This window comes from Fulmarus glacialis, unplaced genomic scaffold (assembly GCF_000690835.1).
Source record: "Fulmarus glacialis isolate BGI_N327 unplaced genomic scaffold, ASM69083v1 scaffold5510, whole genome shotgun sequence".
NCBI lineage: Eukaryota > Metazoa > Chordata > Aves > Procellariiformes > Procellariidae > Fulmarus > Fulmarus glacialis.
In genome coordinates, this window is record NW_009186961.1 from 29,823 (window position 1) to 46,570 (window position 16,748).

General features: G+C 39.0%; 1 protein-coding gene across 1 annotated transcript in view; it reads left to right on the top strand.

Moving 5' to 3' along the window:
• The window catches only part of OGFOD3 (2-oxoglutarate and iron-dependent oxygenase domain containing 3), a gene marked incomplete at both ends in the record, with an annotated part of 44,995 nt that extends 29,546 nt beyond the window's left edge, over positions 1–15,449 (top strand). The window contains 2 exons of the mRNA XM_009573236.1: positions 2,034–2,157; positions 15,317–15,449. Of these exons, the coding sequence (XP_009571531.1) occupies positions 2,034–2,157; positions 15,317–15,449 (257 nt within the window). The remainder of the gene's footprint in view (positions 1–2,033; positions 2,158–15,316) is intronic.
• Between the last annotated feature and the right edge of the window lie 1,299 nt (positions 15,450–16,748).

The window sequence follows — 16,748 nt, forward strand, 5'->3', positions numbered from 1 at the left end:
TCATAAGGAGCTATAGAAATTTGATTTGCTGCAGTGTGCCAGTATGGCTTAACACCTGGTTTTAATGACAGCTTTTCTCACATACTTTGAACTTCTGGTTCAATTATTAACCTTTCTGGTATTGGAAATCATTACCAGGGTAATAAATACATTTGATATACATGGGGGACTTCTAGCATTTTAAATAACTGAGTACAATTTAGTGCCTCCTTTCCATAGTGTTGCATTTCTCAGGCCTGGCTGTCTTCTGAGAGTTAGTAATGAACAGGAACAGAAAAGCCATTTTCTATTGCATACTTGGTTCCCCAAATAAGTCATCTATAGAAATCAGATGTGCCTGGTTAGGATAAAATGGTCTGCAGTGAGCTCTTAAAAGTTCAGAATTGGTAAAGCCAACTCGAAGAGGATAGAGAGTGCACTGATGAAGCAAAGATTGCTGCAGCACTGACGAGTTCATAAAAACAATTTTAACGCATTAGGCTTGCAAGTATGAGTTGAACAAACTTTTTCACTATGCTAATGCCTTCACTCGCCGGAAGACTTCCTTAAACTGACTGGAAGTTTTATCACCAAGTCAGTGAAGGTGAAAATAGCTTTGCAAAGCTGATTGTATGAGGAGGGCTGTAGAATGGCTGTTTTGAGGTGCTGCAGTACCACATGCTTGTTAATTCCCATTTATTGCCTTGTATTGCTATGAAGGTTTGGGTAAACGTGGGGAGAAGGGGATCACCAAAACATTTCTCTCATTCTTGTGATACGGACTGTGTGGTGCAGCATATCACCAGATTTGGCTTTTTTCCTTTAAGCTCTTATGGTCAAAATAATAGAATGAGTAAGAACGAAAATGTCTTCCTATTCCATCTGCTACTATGCGCTCTTTAGTCATTGTCCTTGCAGAATGAGATGTACAACTGCTGTTGAGCCAAAATTTAACTGGCACTGATGAATGTGACTTAAAACAAAATTGAAAATATTTAGAAAACTTCTAAGTTTGGAAGTAGCACCTACTTCTAACAGTCACCAGGTCAGCCAAAACACTCTGCAAATGCTGTATATTTATACAGTACTACTGTGCTGCTGCACATGTCACTGTTTGACAGTGTAATGCAGAACTTGATAGAGTTGTGATATACTGTAAAGAAATTGGAGAATACAGCTATTGATTTTAAGTATATTTTTAATTGTTGGTGACATGTAGATATGAAAAGGAAATATTTTCAGAATTGCTAAACTCAGAGTGAAACATTTAGATAGCTTTGCTCTGAGCATTAATATATAGTATTTCTTTTCTCCATCTTCAACATACATATTGAGCAAAAATAGTACTTTAAAAGGAAGGAAAATCACCTTGTTATACTTAAAAATGGAGTGTTTGGTCTGTAGGCGGAGAAGAAGCAGAGCCTTTGAAAGTCACGTTTGAAGGTTTTTTAAACAAAACCTGTATGGAAAAGAGTAGAAGTTCCTCCAACAAATGTGTGTTTACTTGGAAGGTCTGATTCACTGTTACCATGAAGCTCCTGCATGGTACCTGGTGAAAGAGTAAAAGGTGAGGTTTCCAGAAACCTATCTGTAACCCTGATTAGATAATAGGTGGAATTAATTAGTCAAAGGCTGTTCTTGGGTCTTACTAACCTTATGGTAAAATTTTATCTTGAAATAGTATAAATAGATCTGAGCCCTTCTATATTTTTTATGTAATGCAGAGGTGTAATTTCTGACACTGTTGTTTTTTCTAGCTGTTTAGTAGACTTAGGATGATAGAAATTAATAGGAGCACTTCTTTAATTATGGAAACTGTAGTAATAGAAATAAAAAACATAACATGCTAGTCTTGTATGTAGTGTGTGTAAACATAATAGACTAAATGTATCATTTCTAGGAAAGAATGTTCTCAGCTTTCAGAAACCCCTTTATTAAATACGTGAAAACTGGAAAATTAGAAAAACCCATCAGATCCGTCTGCTTAATTATTTGTGCTCTGCAGAGATGAGAGTAGAATTTGGTAATTTTTGGTAATGTTGTCTTACTCTTAGGTAACTTATGGCTCGTTTGACTATACTTCACTGCTCTATCTCTCTGACTACACTGAAGACTTTGGTGGTGGACGGTTTGTCTTTATGGATGCAGGTTCCAACAAGACAATAGAGCCACGAGCAGGTAAGAGTCTTGGTTTGCCTGCATTGAGGCAGGCCAAATGGTGCCATTTATTAACTGGGTGGGCTGGCGGATGCAGTGAGATTTTGTTTTGTGTCAGCAGTAACTGTGGAATAACCAGCATTTTGTCTTCAGATTGATTACATAAAAAGTAAAGATTAAAAAAGGCCAAAATGTGGCCACAGTTTGAAATATTTGGAGTTAAGCCACACAAAGTGACTTAATTGAAAGCTGTAGGGCTTAGAACTGCAATCCAGTTAGGACAGCTTAGCAGGTCACTATGCGTCAAGAGCAAAGATAACTGTGTGACTACAGCAAATCCAAAATAAAGCAATTTATTTTAGCCTGTCTGGCCTGAAATGCCTTTGCTGTTCAAGGTGGGGCTTAATACCCTGTAATTGCTGTGGGCTAGGTGTGAAGATGATTGATTACCACAGCTCTGCTAACCTGCAGTAACATGATGAACCACGATAACTTGGTTGTAAGTCCATACCTGCTTTCAGTAGATCTGATGGGATGAGCATTCTGATGGCTGTCAGTTATACCTAAAAAAAAACCAACCAACCAACCAACAAACCAAAACAAACAAAAAACCAAACAAACCCACCCCCCCCCAAAAAAAAAAAAAAAAACCAAACAAACCCCAAGCCTTTCCTTTAAGGCTGGTTTAAGATTTTTCTAATAAGTGGATCGTTTGAAACTAGAATTACTTTGGGGCAGTATGCCTACGAAGAAAGAGCTCAGCCTCAACTAATCCGTCTGGCAGGTGAGTACTGAGCTTACAGCAGTGTAACCTTTTATAATGCAAGACCAGTCACGCTTTTGCAGAAAAAAAAAATCAAGGACAACTTTATATTCCTACTGTGTTCTGTCTTTTTTTTTTCAAGAGAGAAAAGATGGAAATTTACTCATTTAAAGACAGCCTCAGTAATTGTCTTCTGACAGCCGTTACCCCAAGCAGAAATGACTTCTGACTATTGCTGTCTGCAAATGGGGATGGGTGTGGGATTCTTTCGACTTATGGATCATAGCGAACTGCTCACCAGCAGTAATGCTGGTTTAGATAAACTCTGAGGTTATCTGCATTCTGGGTTTGGTATCAAGAATTGTATGTTTGATTATTTTGGCTTTTGTGGTTGGAAATAAACCCTAAACTGAAAGTATCATCTTTGGCAAAATGCTGCCACCAGTATTTTGAAATGGAACACATTAAACTATTTCATTTCCAGATGCAATGCTATGATGAACATGTTTTTATAGCTGTAGAAATCATAGTTGAATTCTAGGTAGCTGGGAGGACAGCTGTCTCCTTGCACAGTACAGGGGCACTCAGTCCGATTGCTGTATGCAACGTGCCCCTAACTTAATTTCAGAAAGTCTGCAACTGTGAAATTGGTTCCATTCAGCCCCATCTGGTTAATTTTCAGACTCTGCTGCAAGGTGTTTGCTCTTTATGTTGTTCTTGGAGGAAGGGGGAGCAGATGAAGTACAGAAAGATTTTTAACAGCACCTGGTTTTGGCCATTCCCTTTCAGAGGTTGTTGCATGGACAGTGTGTGTGCCGCAGAACTGGTTAAACACACCTTTTTAAAACAAAACAAGGCAAAGCTCGGAGGGAATGGCCTTTTCTGAAAGATCAAATGTGCTACATGTACACAACAGAAAATTAAGTTTCATGCCAGTCACACCTTTCTAACACACTCCTCTGTCTAAACACAGTTGTCAGGGGTCCCGTGATTGTGTCACTACCTATGCTGCAATCTAAGTGACTGCTAACATCCTGCGAGAAAGGGAGAAAAGCTTTGGAGGTGAAGCACAATGTGAAGGCAATTGCACTTAGTTTTCCTCTTGCTGATAAAATGCAGCTTGTGAGAGAACGCGAACGAGGGAATGACCCCAGGGTGGTTTCTGTTGCTGGTACAAGTTGATGTATTTTTCATGTTCGGAATGTTCCTTTGCAGTATTTTTTCTCTCCTTCCCTCTTTGGGGTTTTTTTTTTGTTTATTTTATGCTTCTTTTGATCCTTTGTGCTTCTCCTGTCACTTCAACCCCACTTTTAAAACCATGTGTTGATAAGCTTTTATGCTTCTCATTTAGGAGATTCAGGCTTTTTTAGAGATGATTGTCGTAATTCCTGGTTCTGTTTTAGTGCATGACAGCTAATTTACCTTCTCCGTATTGTTAATGCCATTTCATTTCCAAACCCTGGCACTTCTTGTTGTCTCAAAGTTAGTCTGCGTTTTTGGAACTTGGTACTGTGTGCCAAAATGAGCACATGCTTTTTTCTGTGAGCAGTAATTTGTTAAAGTGTCAGGCTTTACAGCAGGGAACAGAAAGGCATTGTTACTGATGCAGCAGAGCAGAAAAGCAGTAATGGGAAATACAAAAAAAGACAATTAAAAATAAAACATTGGGGTTTCCTGTGTTTTGAAGTGCTGCCTAGGCAAATCCCACTGCTGCTTCAGATGCTTTCACAGCACTTACTGTTTAAGGATCAGTCTTAGCCAGACAGTTAAGGACAGGGAAAACTGTTTTGTTAGAAGTGGAGCCTAATTTTAAAACATTTATCGCTTCTCTAAGTATGAGTCACTGGTGGATCGTATAAGAAATCTCTAAGTCCAGATTCTCACATATTTGAGTGAAAGAGACTAATATAATTTGTAATATGGTCTGTAACATTGCCTAGTTCAATTATCAACAAACATCTCTAGCTTTAAGAAGGAATTATAATTTACTAACCTAGAGAATCTTGAGATCTTTTTTTTCTTTTTAAAGGAAATGAACAAGTCATCACTGTGATGCCAATTCACATGTACAGACCTTTGGCTAATTCATAACCAAATGTGGCATTAAGGAACACATCTTTCTTGTGCCCTGTTGGGCTTCTGAAGCATATATGTGTCTTTTGACTTAAGTCAGGACCTCTGTCTGCCGCAAGAAACTTACTGTGCCGTGAGTAAGAGAATTCTTGGTGCCAAGTGAAATCCTACTTTGAAAGGAAAACTTTTTTTTTTGGACAAAGAAACAGTTCTAAAGTCGTATCTGTTGCTTTTAAATGGCTACGTTAAGTCTATTTCCAAAATTGAGGTATTAGCATTCTGGTTTTATCCTTTGCACCAGGGGTAGCTCTGTTCAAGAGATGAAATTAAATAGAGCAACAGTTAGAATGACGTTCTTCAAAACAAAGCCCACAGCCCTTCCAACATTCACTTTCCTTTGCTGGCCTGAGACCTGTTTTAGTAATCCTCAATAGATACAGGAGGATTAAGAATAAATGGCAGACTTCAAGGCATTCCTTTTTTTAATGATAAAATTGGCATACTTTCTGCTGCTACTAAATTTATCAGTGTAAACCATATTTAAAACTTAGTAATTTTGGAGAGTCTCTTGAGAATTTGGGGACTGGCAGTATTAGGTCACAGACTTCACTTTATGATAACGTGTAGATGAAACACTGCAGTTGGAATGAAATCTCAGTACCAGTTGTGTGTTCCTTATTTGCATGTACGTTTCTTGGTTTTAAGGTCAGCTTTGCTGCACTTATTTTCAACTCACAAAGGAGTTTGTTCTTCATACAAGTTGTTTATTATATAAGGGTAGAAGGAAGGGTCGCAATCACTTCCTCTTTGTGTGTGTAGAAGAAAATATGGTGCAGAATGAATTCTGTGCATTGGAGAGTGAAATGTGACTCTTGCTTGAATATCAAACTTAGCATGTTCTCATAGCTGTCAGAAGTGTGTGTTTCTGAAAGTGTAAAAATATTTGATATGAAGGTATGAGGTATTTGGGAACTTGTGAAGTTGGATTATTCTTCATTTAGAATGGAAAAATGTGTGTGCTCGAAGCCTGAGCCTTTAGTTTTTTCTGCTCAGATAAGGAAAAGCGTACATTTAAGAATGGATATGTAGCTTTCTCATAGTGCAGGGATGGGTTTCAGGGTGTTTGTGTGTACATTCACTGAGGTAAGTGTAGCTTTATTGCAGTGGTTGGATATCACAGGACTGTCAGATCCTGTAATCATGAGAATAAGTGCAGTACTCCAAGTTAAGTGGTGAGAATTTGTCATGTCTTTATTTTATTGTGCTCTTTAAAAAATCAGTTTGGAGGAATTCACACTAAAGGTTGAGGGAATGCAGCATAGTGACCAAAAGTGCAAAGAACATGAAAAGTAAGATTTCCAGATTCAGAAGTCCCACAACAACACAAGGTTTGAAAACTGGGTTTAAAGCATATACCTAGTAGTCCATCTTGTATCATGGAATAGTTGATTTTTATTTTTTTTTTCCCCCACTGAGTATAGGTACTCTGATCTTTCTCCACACTGAATCTGGATGATGTGGATGATAACTTCTGGCATTCCTACCTTTAGTTTTGCTCCGATCAGTAAAACTGGAGCACATCTTGATATGAAATCAGTAACAGCTGAAAGCTGAGAATGATTTAAAAAATCCACAGATGTAGCTGTCAGTCCTAGAGAAGAATAAATGGAGCTGGCATTAGCAGCTGCAGTAATAACAAGGTATGCAAAGTTCATGGGTTGTAGGAGAGCAATTCTTACTGATTTGCAATACTATTCACAAATTGCACCTGGGACTGGTAAGATGATTGCAGAGACAAATGGTAGAAAAAGGAGGACCTGTTGCAATTGTGAAAAAATATGTAGAAAATAGCTCAATAATGTCTCACTTCTTTGTAGAACTCTGAAGATTGCTTTCTGTTTTGTTTTCCATGGAAGGATAACTGCCTTCCAGACTCTGGTTTTGTATTCCAGTGGTGCTTGGTGATAGGTTTATGATGGCATTAAGTGAAATAATCATTTAATTGGGCCCATAAAGCAATAGGTACTTGGGAGGTGCAGGTCAGACCTGCACTTCACATGCTGCTTATATGAATTACTTCATACAAAATACGCTGTCTTGTTGAGGGCATCTCTTATTGAGGATAGTAATGGTCACTTTACACTAGCTGGACCATTGAAAGGATTGAGGAGTGTTGGTGGAAGGGGGAGCTAAACAGACGTCTTGTGTTACAGTGCTCCACAGAGCGTTGCGAAGCACGGTCAATATTGAGAATTGGCCTCTAAGGCTTTTTTCCCTGGTTTAAAATACTTCGTTATAAATGAACACATGTAGCATGCACCTTATGTGCTTTTCATTGCTTGCTGCACAGGACTTTGTTTCTGTAATGCATATGCAGGCCAATATTTCATGAATTTCATTTGATACTGCTAGACAAATATACAGCAAAGCTGAAGGCATAAAGAGGGAGCAGAGGAAAATCAGCTTCAACCAGTTACTTGATGAAATTCAGGTAATGTAACAGATAAAGTAAAACAAAATACCAAATTAACTGCAGGTTCAACTGTGTTAACGCTGTATAGTTCAGTAATGATGTTTCATTTCTTGGTTCCTAAGCTTTGTGAGTGTTAATGTCACACACCATAGGTGCTATCATGAAGTTTTTTTGTTTAAAGGCCATTTTTTGAATAAGAAATGAGCAGCAGAAGTTACCCTTGTGTTTATGCTTCAGTGATTTACTAAATGAAAGGATGAATTCCTTCTCTATCAGAAGTCCAAAAGCTAGAACTCGGGCATCCATGTGATTTGACCACAGCTCTACTAAACATGCCATGTTTAGCAAGGTCAAGAAAAGTAAAATAGATGATCCGGTGGTATTTCATGTGATTGAAATTGCAATGCTTTGTTCTTAGAGGCTTCTCTTGGTGAGAACTTTTAGTAGGAGTCCAATGTAGAAGCCTTCTGCAGCTGCCCAGTGCGCTAACATGAGAGAACAGAGCAGACTTGACCGTATTCTTTGGGTGAGGTTGAGTACCAAAGGGCAGAACTGGAAGGCAGAGCAGAGGTGATATCCCTGTCCTCTTGGCTGTGGGGAGAAGAAATGGAGCCAAAAGGCCTGGGTGAGACTCAGTAATCGTGATTAGGAGAGAGCAGTTATGCAGTTTTCACTTCTAAATGCTTCACTAGGTTGTCAACCTTCAGACATAATGTACAGAGCGGAAACTCCTGTTATTTTGAGCAACCAACTGTGCTGGTAGGAGAGAAGCAGGCAGCGATTCTGTTGAAGTCTAAAAATGCTCATGTGCTTTCAGTAGGAAATAATTAAGTTCACTTACTTTCTTTAAAAGCTGTAATTTGGAAGTTTTCAGTCTAAGTGCTTCTGAATTTAAAATAGAAGCAAGTACTTTTAAAATACTGATAATTAAAATTATTGATAATACTTCTGCAAATTACAAGCTGGCTGTAGGAGAGTTCGCTATGTTAATCAGTGATTTTATTTATAACAGCAAGTAATTTCTCTGCCTAGTAAATAAATTTGGGACAAGTTTGTAACTAGGCTTCATTAGATACAGTGAGGTTTTTTTAGGTCATAGGCTCCTTTATGCTTCTGTGGTTGGCACACATGTAGCAAAATTGTTTAGAGAAGCTTGTGGCCTCTCTTCTGGCACCCTCTCTTCACCCCAGATCAGGGCACCCAAAAATGCTGTCATTCCATGTTACTTTTGTGGGATTTAGGTAAGGACTTGCTTAAAGCTCTCTCCATTCAACATTTATTCGTAAGTAATTGAATAAGTGTATCTGTTAAATAAGTTTTATTGTGTGATTACAGAAAGTATTATCAGGTTATTTGCCTAATGATGTGGTGGTTTTTCTTGTACACTTTACATGAGAATGAATTAGCAATGAATCCTAAACAGATGACAAGGATGAGAACACAATTGTGTTTGTGCAGTTTCCCCGTCAGTGCTTCTGTCTTGGTGTCATTCAGCAGATGAGATGCAGTTTTTCCTTCTTTCCCAAGTAACATTTAAAGCTGGTAAATGTTAAGCAGACAGTCAAAGCTGTCAGTGCATAAGATGAAAGATGTTGAATAGATCTGTAGTGCCAAATAAACTGTTCCTGCTTCCCTTTAATCAGGCAGATGAGTTGCTTCATTTCCTTCTGAGCAGCAGCTCAGTCTTTCCAGTGCTCCCAACCAGCTGCCGTGGTCAGTGGATGGAGGTGCATTCCCCCAGATGGAGGTGCATTCCTCTTGCATTCCCCCAGCCCTGCTTTGCGTCCCTTCCCTGTCACTGGCACCACGCAGGGGTAGCCCCTGCCCTTCCCTGGTGTCCAGCCACACCTTAAGCAGACCAAGGAGGAGCACAAGGGGACAGTTATCATTCCCTTGCTTGCATGATTGAGCGTTGGTTGAGACAATCTAACACATAACTTGCGGTTTCTCCTTGATGTTCTCATGACCCAAGGAGTTTACAAGGAAACTTGGCAGTGAATTAAACTAGAAGGGCCAGAGGATGCTGCCAAGAAGGCAGAAGTGGTAGCCTCATGTGAAGGATGGGAGCATGAACGGGCTTGGAATCCAGTGGCAAAACAGGCATGCTGCAAATAGAAAGTGATTGCTAAAGTTGGCATTAATGTGAATCAGAATAACTGAAGTTGGAAGGGACCTCTGGAGGTCATCTATTCCATGCCCCCAGCTCAAAAATCAAGCACAGGAGACATGGGGGTAGCAAAATATGTGTGCCTGAGATGTACCTGGGAAATGTTGGTATCTGAATGCTGCACTCACGTGTGCTAATGATATGACCCTGAGCAACCTGATGGATCTCAGAAGTTGGATATAATTTAGAAGTTGGCCTTGATTTGAGAAAGGGAATTGGGCCAGATGACCTCCCAATGTCTCTTCCAACCTAAGTTATGCAATGAATTTATAATATTAGAGGCATAATAATCGTGTAATATTTTTTTCTTACGAGCATTGTGGTATGTTAATATTTGTATGGTTCTCAAAGTCCTTTCATACATTCCCTACATCTTGTTATAATTTAATCTGGCACGCCTTACTACTTTTTCTCTTGCCAGAATAAGAACAACAGAGGATTTTTTTTTTTTTATAATACTTGTAAAACAGAATGTGTGTTAACTGCAAAGTATTGTAATGGTGTCTACTAATTAATTTTCACAGTAACCCTGTTAGAATAGGTCAGTACTAGCTTCATTTTAGAGACAAGGACACAAATGAAAGAGTAAGTGGTTTGCTTGAAGTCGCAGTTACATGTCAAGGGCATAGTTGTCATTGAAAATTGTTTCCTTTGTATATTCCTCTAATTTATATTACCTCACAGTACAGAGGTTAGGTAGCAAATTGTAGGCAGCTTGTTTATGGAAGTGCAACTGAATGTTAACATTCAACACGGATAAAATCTCCTGAGAGCAAGCCTTATGGGAATACTTACGCTTCTACTGTGATATATAGCTGAATACATAATTCTTTCCCATCTGTATGCTGCTTCTTGCAGTGGTTATATTTTCTGAGTACATCTAAAAAAAATTCATTGCTAAGGGGCAATTATGAATGTCATTAAAACCTGGGAAAGCAAAAGCAGGGAAAAGCAAAAGCTCATAGTTAATACATATATTCCTCTAGTGGTTTTGTCTGAGTAATTAAATGGAACATAATTGCTGCATAGTGAAATATCCATTGCTTTTGCTGCTTGTTAAGTATTATTCCTGAAAATAAGTGTTGCTTCATCTAAATTAAGATCACAGAAAATTCATAGCAGTGGAGCTTGCGACTGGCACTTGTATGTCTTCTTAAATAATGATTCCTGTGGATCAGTGCAAAAATTGATTCTCAAAAAATCAGGAGAATCAGTGGTTACCTCTAATACAACCTTTCTTGTTTTTCACATCACAAGCTTTTCTCAGCCTGACAGCATTTAAGAGCTTGACTTGTGTCAGCAACACTAAAGACCAGGCTCAGTTTTGATGGATGCTGTAGCGCTAAGCTTGTGAGCAGTTCCTTGTCCTAGGTCACTGTGACAGGGTGGCATATATAAATGAGTTTCTACCTGAGTCTTCCATGATATTAGTTCTTTCATCCCCAATACAATTTATCCTTTGCTTACTCTAAAGTTTTTAAAACTTGTGTGGGTGCTTAAGGGTCATGGAAAGAAGGGACCGTGAAGCAGCTCCACCTGTGGATGAAACTCTTGGCTAATCTTAGTAAAGAAGCCGAGCTGAAGGTGTATCTGTGAACTAGGAAAGGGAGCGACTGCATCACAGTCACACTCTCTGCATTCTGCAAGGGACAGAAGCTCATCAGCTAAGCTTTTATTGGACCAAACTCCATCTTGAAACATGCTTTCTAGCACTTAATGTGGGAAAGTAGAGAAAACGGAAGAGAAAACAAGCTGTAGATTCAGGTATTTTTGTCAAATAGAGATCACAGGCAAGGATTGATTACTTCTGTTCCTGTAGAGACATGCAGGCAAGGTAGTCATTTAGAAACAGGCTCCTGCAAGTCTTGAGGTTACCACAGATCTTTCAATTCTTCGGGTTTTTTTCTCTTCTAATAAGAAAGGTGAGAACAAGTGCGTTTGTGTGGGAGAAACTTCTCCAGTCCATTGTTGCGCGCTTCCATGGGAACTAGGCTGGGTACAGCTCACTCCCCTATCACTAGACAGCCTGATGGAAATCTTGAAGCCATTTGGGAACAGCTATAAAGAAATGTTAAGTGTTTGTGGGCAGAAAAGAGGAAAGAGCATGGATAGAAGTGCCTACAAAATGTATTTTTATCTAATATGGGGGCTGTATGTCTAAGTGTTAAAACCACTAAATGCTCTGGTGTGCTGCACTAATTACTGTGGTATGCTCTGCCTGATTGACTTCTCGTGGAATGGAAAGTGGAGGTAAGGAGGAGAAGATAGATAGTAGGCAGATAGTAGAGAGGGCCCCACAGTTTTGAGGTACTTGTTAAAGCATCATAAAACTAAAGAAGCAATGGCATTTTTGGCATCTTGCAGTGATTGGGGAAAATGAGTCAAATGTTCACGACTGGGATGAAATACTTTTCAGACTATAGATTTATCTCAGTGGAAAAAAACAAATCCTTTGGTTTTTACCCTTGGCATCACTTCTAACCCCAGGACACCTCCATTCCAATCTTCATCCTTCAGAACGTAGCTCAGAGACTGGCCTCTTTCTGAAAGCTTAGAAGCATGGACCTCAAAACAGGACAGGATCCCTTTGCTGTTTCTTCCTCTCCAAAAGTTCATCCCTTAAGGACCAGGAATTAAACACTTTCTCTTTTTTGGTTAGGTAATGTACTATAAAATTGTATTGAGTAGTAGCTTGTGATCTCACAAAAGCTTACACTTTTAACAGTAAGTGTTCATAAATCAAACTGAAATTATGTGCCAGGAGGTAGTAGTCAAGGTTTCTTTAGTGGAGCAGAAAAGCGTGTTGGAAAGAAATCTGTGCAGGCAGGTAAGAGGAGGGGAGAAGAAAAATGAAAAGACCGATTTGAGGCCATTGTTAAATAATGAAAGAAAAGGACAAAGGAAATGGGATTAGAATTTTACACACTTTTTCCTGAGTTTTTGTCACTCAAAAATGTTTCATCCGGAAATTTTGAGTACACATGTACTTCTATCTGCAATGAATAGTTGCATAGCTATTCTTTAGCATTTGTAGTAAAACTCTAATCTCTTATGAAGCTCAGCATTCACTCTATCAATATTTCGTAGTCTGGAGAGCTTAGTGGAACTGCCCCATGCATGTCTTCCTCACCATTCACAATGAGAGAAATCCTATCACAGCTATGTTAGTTGTGGCAGCGTGTAACACTTGAAGAAAAAAAAAAAAAGGGCACTTTAAACACTTTGAATGCATCTCACAGCTAAAAACAGACCCATATTACATATGATCCTTGCTAATATAGTTCATAGTTTGGAACTTTGGGGTTTAAAATCTTAATTCAAAATTAGCTAGAACAAGGACAGGTTATAACCTAGGAGTAGGTCCATGCTTTCTTAAGGAACTTGCTTAGTCCTCACCTGCTTGCTTTCTTGTAGTGATTTAATTTTTGAAATGGTTTCCATATACTGTGTATAGAGGCAAGTTTATGAAGGGTCCAGTCTTGGTGTGCTTGAAAGTCCTAGAAGTCATCCTATCCGGTAATGGTACAGCTTTATTTTATCTTGTGTCTTTCTCCAGGAGTCTCTGGATAATGATATTGGCATATATTCCTTGAAGGTTTTGTCAGATGGGATGGGAATTAACATTCTTTATGCTCTTTTTGAACATTTATACTATTAAAAATAGTGTACCATGGAGAGAGTGTGCTTTTGCTTCAAAATTTTGCAATGGAAGTTAGTTTAAAAAAATTCTTCCCAAGTGAGGAAAGAGTATCTTTGAAAACTGACTGTAGGCTTGTTCAGTGACTCGGAGACCCCGGTTGACAGATATGGGACCAGATGCACAAGGAGCTGTAAGATACCATACGTATGAAGACATATTTTATTAAAGAGAGAAATTAAAAGACATTCGGTATAGCCAAAAAATCCAGTTTAACTGGCTTAAACAATACACTGAAACTTGTTTAACTCTGAATTACTACTACTTCTAATAACAGATCAAACAAAAAAGCTTGAAAATGAGTTTAAGGCAAAGCTTTGGGTGAGTAGGTGAGGGACCGATAATAAAGTACTTGAATGTTGTTGAAATAAGATTTAAAAGAAAAAAAAAAATTGTGATACAGGGACTTTGTATGAAATCCTTGAGGGTAGTGCTGTTCATTGCAACACTCGTAGGATAGGAGTGCATTGCCTTCATTTAGTCCTTCATCCAGAAAAGCAGGACACCAAGGTGTAAATGAGCTGTGCATACAAATGAATCTATTTTTTATAATATATATAGCTTTACCAATTATTGATGTGCAGCCACAGGCAGAGTATGATATGACTTCTGCTTGGCAGTTATGAAAGACTGTCTGAACTATGAAAGATTAAATGTGAACTGCAACTGAATGTGCAAGGGACACAGAGGCTACTCAAATAGACTTCAGAGATTAGTGGGTAAGCCGAGCTCCATGAGGCCAGTCTAGTTTTGTTCAGACCTCCCACATGTGCTGCTTAGGAGTATGCAAGGAAAATAACTTCTGGATCTTTTGGATCAATTTAGGTAGGAGAGAAAACTAGCTATGTTGTCTGGTGCCCATTTCTGCAGTGGAGTTTGTATAATGGTTGGAATAGTTTATCTTGTTGTGCAAATTTTAAGGCATGTAAGTGTTTCATTTTGCCCGATTATGAATGAGTCCCAGGCAGAGTTAGATTGTCAATATGAGTTTGCTATGATAAGCTTTTTAACAAACTTGAATCTAATTTGAACACCGGAAAAAAAAAGCCTGAGTAGGAAAACCACATGCTATTGGGATAAAGCAGCTGTGTATGTGAGTATTACTAGCTTTCTCAGGAGAACTTGAACAGTCCTACAGAGTTGCGTCAGTTCTGAGTTACTTGCTAAACATCAAACTTTTGTGTTCTCAGAACAGTTTAATAATGTGACAGTGCAGAGGGCTCCATTCTGCTGTTTGATCAACTGGGATGCTAATATACCTCTGCTATCCTTATCAAAGTAACTGCATTTCACCTTGATGCCACTTACGGCCTGGAGAACCCCAGGGCAGGGCGGTGGTCAAAGCTTGGACAGGATGAAGCACAGGAGTAAGCACTTGCATCTATAAAACAATTTCCAAGCCAATGCATTGATGGAGTGGCTCTTTCTAAGGAAAATTAATTTGTATATGACTGATACATAACTTTCTAACCTGGCTGAACAATGGGTGATCAGACTGTGCACAAAAAGCTATAGCAAATACTCGGTACAATGCTGATGAGCTGCCGCAGCTGCTTGTAAACGTGCTGAGCATTTTTTTTCGCTGAAGACTTTTTGCCACCTTTGTAGTAGTTCCTCCTTCTTTGGTCTAAAATTTAGAGCCCAGACTAGAAGGGGAGCAGGGAGGAGACCAATACACTTTGACAGTCACTAGAGTTGCTTGCTGCTTTTTTTTTTTTGAGGCAACTAAGAACTGGCTTCAGATGTTCTTGGCCTCCTCCTGCCTTTTATAAACTAGGAGATATGGTGGAATTGCATCTCCAGCTTTGTAGCACAAAGGATTAACGTATGTTTTAAACAGTACATAAAGCCGGCAGAGTGCAGCATAAGCTCGTAACAGTTTGTCTTTGTGATGACCTATGGGCTCTCGCATAGCTAGGGAAGTTGGACTGAGACAACAGCAAAACTGTGTAGAGAGCTGATAGCTGAGTGGCAAACTCCATGTCACTGAATACTTTGTCTTTACAGGCCGGGTTTCCTTTTTCACCTCTGGATCAGAGAACCTTCATCGGGTGGAAAAGGTTCACTGGGGCACTCGGTATGCCATCACCATCTCCTTCACTTGCAACCCAGACCATGGCATTGGGGATCCAGTCTTGATGTAATTCCTCCGGGGATGGAACATGAGGTCAAATGGAATGAGAGAAGCCCTGCAAGAGGAGAGGAAAGAGGAAGATAACATCTCTTGTAACCTCACATTCAATTAGAATTTCCCAGCTGTATTAATATATTGTAATACATTTTGGTTTCACATGTCCTTTTCCATAAATGTTGCAAACAGTGCCTTAAAGACCATCTTAAAAAAAACATTCTGAAAATGGTTTGCTTTCATGTCCTAATGGGATAGGCTACAAAGAAGAGTCCTGGAGTGGGCTCTATTTTTTTTTTTTTTTTAAATTTTTTTTTAAATTCTCCAGTTTAAGAGACAAACAATCTTTTGGACCACGTTTTGAAATTACTCCCCATGCTGCCGTTACCTGTTGTTTAATTATTTAGTCTCTTCTGTTACTAATGGGATGTAGAAAGCTTGACCTAAGTTAATAGAGCAAGATGAGTGTTATTCTTCTGAACATACCTTCTGTTGAGAGGAATGTATTCTCCTTAGCATGGGCATTAGCAATATACCTATGGTTTGACTACTGGGACTTACTTGAACTTTTTTTTATTGAATTACTACAGATACTTTCTGCTACAAACTGGGACTAGTTAATGCAAAGTCAGAAATACAATTCTCTGGTTAGAAAACACATCGCTTTTGGATTACAAATGCTTTGGTGTGCCTAGGGGATGTCATGGCATTAGATCCCTCTGATCAGAATGCAGCATTCTCAACTCACCTTATTTTCCCTGAGTCATAATGAAAATGATTAGTCTTCCTGTTGGAAGCCCAGTGTTAAGGTTATTAAGAGCTCTTTATGGAGATGGCTTGACCATGTAACTCTGTACATTAAGTAAAAACTAAAAAGGAAACCTGGGCAGAAGTAATCAGACAGTCCTCTGGATTCATGTGAGCATTCATAGATACCTAATTCCCAGGTAGGGCAGTAGGATTTGGGAGGGGAACAGCTGAGAAGAAAGCTAGTTTTGTTGTGGTTTTCTATATGCCAGTTCTGACCTCCTCAGACTCAATGTCTAAACCTTGGCTTGCTGTTGGAAGACTGGCTAACAAAACCACATGGGCCAGTGGACTGTGGTATGTGTGGTCTGAGGGAAACTGGTGTCCACCTACATCTTAAATTGATATGGTCTTGAGCTGGAGCTCGATAATAAAACGCTTTTAGGCCTAATAAATACATGTTTTCAATGTCATCTTAAGACCAAGTTGAAGGAAGCTTGGTTTTTTTATTGTTGTCACAACTACAAATCTTGTGTTGTGTAATACTGTGTTTTATCTTGTCCA